The following is an 8,607-nucleotide window of genomic DNA, read 5'->3' as shown; positions in this document are numbered from 1 at the left end:
TATATATATATATATATATATATAAAAATATAAATGACCCTACACACACACACACACACACACACACAAAATGTGGGTGACTGCTTTTTTCAGTTTGCTATTAGTGTTACTGATAAAGAGGGGAAGAGAACCCAGTTGGATAACTTTACCTAACAAATGGAGATTTCTAGGTAAATGCTAAATCTCTTTGTTTCCATGGGATTTCCAAGAACATTATCTTTGAAGGAAAGAGATTTAAGCTCATTAGTTCACCCCCAACACTAGAGACAAAAGACTCCAGACTGGATGAGTGTGCCCATGCAATCTGATAGGAAAAAGTAGGTAATGCTGCAGGAAACTCACAGAAGCATTGTTCTTTCTTTTCCTTGTAGTTATATCCGCTGTTATTACTGGGCTGTCAAGACCCTGATTACCATTGGAGGCCTCCCAGACCCTCGAACTCTGTTTGAAATAGTCTTCCAGCTTGTGAACTACTTCACGGGAGTCTTTGCCTTCTCTGTTATGATAGGTCAGGTAGGCGAATAATCACCCCGTTGTCCATTCCCTGTACTGTAAATTGACAGTGTGTGTTCTTTTTAATGCCTCTTCCTCTGAAATGATGCTTTGATTATAAAAGCCTACTCCGCACTTTTCAACTTCCTCCCACAGTGTCAGGGTAATTTCAAAATTTGTTTTATTAACAGAAAGGCTCCTGACTTGCAGAATGCCAAATATGTTCTAAATCAGAGCATGCAGATGCTAAAAATCTCTGTGACAATCCACAACATGTGTTCAGCCTGAGAAACTAGGTGTGGAGTCTTTAGAATCCTCAGCAACTCTAAGTAACAAGGAATAAATGCTTTTCCTTTGTTTTGTACTCCTGCCTCCAACCCAGATGAGAGATGTAGTTGGTGCCGCTACAGCAGGACAAACTTATTATCGGAGTTGCATGGACAGTACCATTAAGTACATGAACTTCTACAGAATTCCCAGAGTTGTTCAGAACCGGGTCAAAACATGGTATGAATACACATGGCAGTCACAAGGCATGCTAGGTAAGAACACGCTGTGTGTAGGATTATTGCCAATATTACTTCAAGTTCACGCCTTTCTGTTTTTTTTATGGCAGTGTTCTCACTAAGTGAACAACAGTTTGTGCATGCAGCTAAAATGCTGATTACTATTATCAGCACCAACTGCAGATTCAGTTATTTGGAGAAAAAACAAGAGACATGGCTGCCTATTTCCCATTCTAGCTGTCACTGGGAATGTCTACACATGCACCTGACTGTAGTAACTGCTAGTACTGCACAGTTCCAGCGCTGCCTGGGTTGTTTCTGAAGCTATTGCACAGTAGCATTGGCATCATGGTTCATGCCCGCTGATGCTACATTGCTGTAACGTGTCATGTAGATGTGCCCAGTGGCACTTAGATATTTCAGTTAAACCCATACATTGAAGGCACTGCAGCCACTTTGCAGAGGCAGTGGCAGCACAGCTTGAAGGTCCCATCCCCAACCATTTCGAGTAGAAGGGAGAGGAAGGGGATAAGGAGAGGGGTCATTTTTTTCTCACTGCTTTTCTTTGCCCATACTTCTAGGCTTCTATGGAGCCTATGTCCATTTTTGTCTATACATGATATGCCACTACCAGGATTCAAATTCCTAGCTTTTTGTTGAACCCGAATGTTCATACAATAGCATGCTGCTCTTAGGTTTTCAACCCCCTATCTACCAGTGCAATTAGTTGAACTGAAATAATCTGTCAAATCACCTCTTTTGGAAAAACCACAGGAAAACATGGGCTTTCCACTAAATGGAGAAGCAGAGCAGTGCTGCAGCTTTGTGCCTCTGTAGTTGATTATACCTGAATTTACACAAGTGTTTCCATGTTATTCCCCAAGTTGCCCCCCTAACCTTCCTGGCAGGCTGGTTCTCTCAGATTCAATCATCATATTGGTTTCCACTCACTCCTGGACCAACTTCCTTCTCAGAAGAATGTTGCAATATCAAGCTGATGGGGTCATACTTACCTGTATATTGAAATCCCTGTGGTTTGACAGGATCCATCTGCAAAGAGTTGCCTTCTACTGCCAACAAACTTTTCATAGAATCATAGAATCATAGAAGTAGGGTCGGAAGGGACCTTGTAGATCTTCAAGTCTGACCCCCAGCCTGGGCGGGAGAAAAGACTGGACTCAAATGAGTCCAGCCAGGTAGTCATCAAAAAAGCATAGAGCTCCAGTTGTAGTGATCATGCGTAGCAACCTCTGTAGAATCCAAAGGAGATTGTTGTTTAAAAGAAATACACTCTTCCTCTGGACAGTCTAGGTCATTGTTGTAGATTTTCCTGCTTCCTAGGTATAAATGTGAAAGCCATGATTCTTAATGGCTATTACTCTGCACTGACTTGTGCACTGAGACCCATACTTGAAGGCCAGCAAATTTCTGCAAGTCACCAGCATTTTGTTTTCTATCCCAATGTGACAGATGAAACCGAGCTGTTGGTGCAGTTACCTGAAAAGATGAGGCTGGATATTGCCATTGATGTGAACTATGCTATAGTCAGTAAGGTGGCGCTCTTCCAGGTACTGCCAACCTTCTCAGCTCTGACATGAGTTAAATTTGGACATGTGCCCACACACTAAATAATGATTCTTCCTTCTTTGTCTTTGGTTCAGGGCTGTGATCGGCAGATGATTTTTGACATGCTGAAGAGGCTCAAGTCTGTTGTTTACTTACCTCATGACTACGTATGTAAGAAGGTAACAAGCATTTCCTCTTTAAACAAATTCTCTTAAAAGAATTGAAAGTAGAGTGATGCTATGTTAGGGTAAGGGAGAGACAGGCCAGCTGCAGAAGCTCATCATCAAATTATTTGAATGGGTGTGGGGTATATTTTTTTTTACCTTATACATTTGGCAGGGGAAAACATGTTGAAAGAGACAGGAGCATATTCTGGTTGCCACTATTGATACTGTTCCAGCACAAATTGACCATAAAGGTCCTTTTGGAACTTCAGCCAATGGAGGCAGCAGCGTATGGTCGATATATGCAAGCATATGCTACCTTTCTGCATAGACAGTGTGTATGGGGGTACTACTGAGGGTGTGAATAGGATCAAGAGGGAGGTATTATGGGAGTGAGAATGGGAAAGATGAGGGAAGTGTTGCTGATATTCCTGACTGTGGAGCAGCCCATAGGCAGTCATGCCAGACTACTGTAATTAGTGCAGCCTCCACAAATGTTTTTTTTTTAACTTACACCAGAAGCTGCAACCATTGCTACACAAAATTAAGAAGCACAAAGGTAGAGCAGAGTTGTCACTTTTGCCTTCTCTGGGTCACACTTTCTGAGAGGTATCTGAGGCAGAAAGATGTGGCCAACAAAACAGGACAGGAAGGATGCACCTTTTTGTAAGGGAATTCATACCAAAAATGTCACATACTGTTGTTGATGCTGGTTATAATGTGCAATGAGTGCCCTCTGTTGGTTTAGGTGTAAAAATATTAATATAAAAACCTGATTTGGAACAGATTTATTTTTACTATAGCTGTGGTTGCCATTAGTAACAGTAACAGTTAAGAGGAAATAGGATAGAATAATATGAGAGAGAAAAAATACTGTGAAAAAAGAGAGCTGGAGGAACAGTGTCCCCCTATTTTTTGTATTTGATCATCCCTTCTTTCTGGAGTGTATCAGTGCAACAACTGCATGCCCCACAGTTTGTTCTAATCTTTATTTTAGGGGGAAATTGGCCGAGAGATGTACATTATACAGGCTGGACAGGTGCAGGTGCTTGGAGGACCTGATGGCAAAACTGTGCTTGTGACACTGAAACCTGGGTCGGTGTTTGGAGAAATCAGGTCAGAGGAGGGATCGATGGGGGAAGTCATGAAAACAAAGGAAGGACAACTGGGATTAGAGGGAATTTGAGGATATATAGCAGAAGTTGAGCTAAGCACAGGTGGGAAAGGCAGATACACCACTGGGTTCTAGTTTCTGCTGTCATCGAAAGGGATCAGACACCAGTGGTGTCTGTTCATAAGCTTCCATGATATGAGCTGACTTGGTGCTCTGACAGTAGCAGAAGCAAGACTCAACTTGTGGGGGGGGCAGGGAGAGGGGAGGAAAAAGAGAGGAAAAAAACCCCCATCAGATCAAACTACCACCATCACCCTCCTGCCCAGCTGAAGAGCATTGAAAGGGTCCTGTGAGAGCCTTGTCAGATGAAAGGATTAGTGATCTCACTGTGGAGACTTAGATTGTAAATGGCGGGTCTCCTCTGTACCCTGGTTGAAAATCTGTGTGACCCCATCTTTATTCAATCTTAAAAGCCAAACTCCTCAGTAAGCGTATTGTTGATTTTGAAATAAACCGAAGAAAATGGAGAATTCTCTAGTCTGACTTGGATCACCCCTTTCTCACGTTAGGTGAAAAGAAATCTTGCAAGCTTACTGTTCTAAACCACCTGACCTGTGCAGGTAGGGAATCCATGTGGCTGAAAATGTGAGATCAAAGTGTAAAGTGAGATGACAGTAGTTCCTGGTTATCAGGAAAAGCATGCATTTATAATGAGCTCTTCAGGTCAGCCAACTTCAAGAAGAAACAGAAATACTAGTTATAGGTGGAATATGATTACAAAAACCTACACATCTCTGTTAGCAAAGATCTGCATGCTGTGCTGTGACAATTGGAAAAGTAGAGCCATAACACTGACAATCCCCAATAAAGGTCTTTGCTTTCCTTGTAGGATGTGAACTATAATGCCTATTGTTGTTTGCATAGTTAATACCTGTGCATAACTGCTTAGAGTTATTGTATTGATTGGTGAGTCTGTGGTTGCTTTTTCTATAGCCATTTCTGTATGAAGCTTGTTTTATGTCATCATAGTTACAAAATTACAATAATGATTTTTTTAAAAAGAGGCTTTTATATTACTGTTTCACAACCCCCCCTCACTTAAAATACCAGACATGTAAAAATGTCCTTGTTGGTAGAATCGTTGGTAGAAGGCAAGCGCTGAATATGTAGACAACTTATTTACAGAAGCAAACCCTGTCGCTCATCTGGTTTTAAATTAACCTCTCTTGCTGTTTTAATTAGCTTGCTGGCAGTGGGAGGTGGAAATCGCCGCACAGCAAATGTTGTGGCTCATGGATTCGCTAATCTTTTCATTCTGGATAAGAAGGACTTGAGCGAAATTTTGGTGCATTATCCTGACTCAGAGAAGCTTCTGCGTAAGAAAGCAAAGTGAGTGACAGATTGTTTTTTGAAGTGTCATTTGTAATATGTAATCGATATTTAGACATGGTACAAACCTTAGAGTGAGAGAAATCAGGTGCATCTTTGGGGCTGCACACAAGGTAAACACACTACACACACAGACACATATACACACACACGTGCGTACATGTGCGCACACATTTAGGGGGTTTAGTTGAATCAGTTCTTGTAAGTTATACAGACTCAAACCTCATCAGGACTTGAAAAAAAATCTGCCGAATCTCCAATAATTTGAGTAGAAGCTAGAGGGTGCTCTTTGAGGTAGCTTGAAGCTAATATGTAGAAGATGGCTGTTAATTTCCTTTCCTAATTCATAGTTGTATTTCATCCTAGAGGGTTTCAGCAGATCATTTTAAATCCTAGAGTTGGAAAAGATTAATTGGGTCATTTAATTCAACTCCCCACCCCAATATTGTAGAAGTATTTTCTGTTTACTAATATTTTGTACAGCCTCATTTTAAATGTGTCAAGCAGTTTGGCTGTCCCTACATCTTTTAGAAGATTATTCTTTGCTAGTCAGGCCAAGTTTTACCTTTGATAAAAACATATATGAAGAGTGCCTGTAATTCATGTTTGTGTGTATACATTTGAAGTTTGCTTCTACAAATAATGGTTGTGACTGCATTTATTTCATGAACTGATTTGAACAACACTGTATTACTGGTTAGCTCCCATGTTGTATGAACTGTTTGGGAGCACTGACTACCCATGCATGTAGCAATGTGAACAAAATATTCAGATTATTTTTGCCTCCCTTTCCCAGCTCTAACCCACAACCAAGTCCAAAGTTTTAAGAATACCTTCCTTGTTTGCTACAAAATTGAATCTGTTTGTGTTGGAAAATGAATTTAGCATGGCATGTTCCCAGACACAACTAGTTTTCTTTCTTGCTCTAGGAAAATGCTGAAAAACAACAATAAACAGAAAGACGAAAAAGGAATGCCCAAAGAGACGCTCATCATTCCACCGAGACCTGGGACACCTAAACTCTTCCAAGCGGCTCTGGTAGCTGCAGGAAAGATGGCAAGGAAAGGAAAGCTTGCCCACATCAGGTGGAAACTAAAAGAGCTGAAAGCAATGCAGGAAATGCAGGTGAGCACAAAGGAGGGGAATTTTTGTTCTTTCATTCACAATGGGATGATCATTTTGTAATACAGCTAATAGGCTGAGCAAGGTGTAGCACAGAATGTATATTCCGGCTGAACAATAACAAACCCAGTCTGCTTTTTGGGTTTGCTTTTCTGGTGCCACAATCAAAAAAAGGAGTCAGCTGTTGGTAATAATCATGGTTTTATAAAGTCAGTTCTTAAGGAACAGAACTGAGACCTCTATTACATTTCACATAAAGGCAGACTAAGTTTTAGAGTGATTGAAACAAACAGAAAAGTGGTCGTAGGTGAATTAAAGACAGCCTTCAAGGAAGGTGTAGTAGCTGGCAGGCATCAGCTTGTAGTGTGGCCCAAAAGGATAAACACATTAGCTTTCACCTTTGGAGCTTCTAATTATGAGAAAATGTTAGGTGACAGTCTAGTTTTACTGTGTACATATCCACATAACAAAACCTCTACTTCATAAGATTCAGAGCTACTCAGAGTTAATCCATATAATAAAATAATGGTCAAATGTAGAACCAAATATCCAGTATCTACAGGGAATTATATCCATCTAAATCTTTAGCATTATTCATTTAACTGGATTTGCATTTTGATATTCTACAAATTCAGTAAGTCAGACTTGAATAGAACCAAAGAAATTAGAAGTCTTAATATTCACATTTTCTGGTTTGCTTTCCTGGTCAAACACTAAAAAAGGAGCCACATTTAATTAAACATAAATGTCTGTTTAATATATCCATGTCTTTTCTTAGTAGAGCACAGGTATTGAAACACCAACAGGCATTCAGAACTCTGATAATGGACCATATTAGTATCCAGAAAGAGACAAAACAATGAAATCCAGGTCTATATTGCCTTTCATAGAAGTGAGGCTTCAGATAATTAAACATGATAACAAAAATTTAAAAACAGTTAAAAGCAGCAGCAAACAGAAATGCTGCTGATTTACTACACATTCTGGATAGCCACCACAAAAATAAATGCCCTAAGTGATGCATTTACCAAGAACTCCAGCTTCCTTTCATAGTCTACATTAGTTTAGTATGGGCTTTTATAATCCTCTATCAGTTTTTGAAGATTGCATTTTCTTTTTAATAGCTCTCATTGTAAATACCTGTACTTTTAGATAATCATTTGGTGTCTGAGGCCCACTGACAACATATTTTTGCAAAATGTTACCAGGATAAATCCCTTGGTTATTTCCGAAAAGGACTGAAATGTAATGACTAATCTCTGTAACAGAAGTTGTGTGTGATACTGATTCCAATGTGTTTCCTGAGCATGTAATTTATCTTCCCCTACAAACAAAATTCAACCACACACCAATAAAGTGAAATCCTAGTGAAGAGCTCCGATGCTGCAAACACTCTTGACATCCTGTTTTCTCTGCCAGACTACACTAAGCATTAAGAATTAATCAACAGTAGTAGTGGCCAATAGGGTGTGATCATGGATTAAGGCCTTGTAAATTTGACTTTGTTTGTTGTATCTTCCAGGAGGCAGCTTCCGCTCCAGTTCCACCAAAATCACCAATGCACCATCGATCCCCATTGGCCTCCCACCGCAAGTCAGAAGAACAACAAACTGAGGAAGTTGTCACTGTGACGGGAGATGATTCGGTCTCTTTCCGCATGACTCCTGCCCCACAAAGTGGGGAACAGATTCTCACTGTTGAGGTTGTGGAGCCAGAAGAAAAGAAATGAAAAAAGCAAATGATTGCCTCTCTCCTAGAAAACTGCTGCCATGTATTTCAGCTCAGCCAATGTGTCAGATGGAAAAAGGTTTCTGTACAATGGCTAGAGGCTTTGCTAACTAAGCTAATTTGATAGGCTCTGCCTTTCTTGTGTACTTAGTCCACAACACTACTGTTGATGAAGCTCTGCCACATAATTTAGAAGGGTACACAGCTAGATGCAGATGGAAATCTATCCCAGTAGCCAAGCCAGCCCTCAAGGAAATAAAATTAAACAAAGGTTTGCTGAGCATTCAAATTGCCCTCTTAAATAAGACCCCTGCTTCATCTATTTTGTTATTCTAGCTTTGACTGCCATGTCATCCCTAGGAATTGAAGAACTGAGACAGACTAATGTACTGTTCAGAGAATTTGGGGAATGATGGTGTGGGACTGGGTTTCAAGTCTAAGAAACTAAAAGGTAGATTTCTCTTAGTTTCTTTACAGCAAGCATAACTTGTTACATATACTACTACACTATATGTCAAGAAACAGG

General features: G+C 40.3%; 1 protein-coding gene across 5 annotated transcripts in view; it reads left to right on the top strand.

The window, feature by feature from the left end:
• Positions 1-8,282, top strand: part of CNGB1 (cyclic nucleotide gated channel beta 1) — a 158,407-nt gene extending 150,125 nt beyond the window's left edge. For all 5 annotated transcript variants that reach the window (XM_019505900.1, XM_019505901.1, XM_019505902.1 and 2 more), the window contains 8 exons: positions 372-513; positions 875-1,034; positions 2,469-2,566; positions 2,660-2,743; positions 3,726-3,844; positions 5,085-5,231; positions 6,161-6,356; positions 7,876-8,282. In XM_019505900.1, the coding sequence (XP_019361445.1) occupies positions 372-513; positions 875-1,034; positions 2,469-2,566; positions 2,660-2,743; positions 3,726-3,844; positions 5,085-5,231; positions 6,161-6,356; positions 7,876-8,082 (1,153 nt within the window). In that variant the 3' untranslated portion in view covers positions 8,083-8,282. The remainder of the gene's footprint in view (positions 1-371; positions 514-874; positions 1,035-2,468; positions 2,567-2,659; positions 2,744-3,725; positions 3,845-5,084; positions 5,232-6,160; positions 6,357-7,875) is intronic.
• The last annotated feature ends 325 nt before the right edge of the window (positions 8,283-8,607 follow it).

This window comes from Gavialis gangeticus, unplaced genomic scaffold (assembly GCF_001723915.1).
Source record: "Gavialis gangeticus isolate Ggan-Ray unplaced genomic scaffold, GavGan_comp1, whole genome shotgun sequence".
In the NCBI taxonomy this organism is placed as follows: domain Eukaryota; kingdom Metazoa; phylum Chordata; order Crocodylia; family Gavialidae; genus Gavialis; species Gavialis gangeticus.
This window is presented reverse-complemented; position numbering and strand designations above follow the sequence as displayed.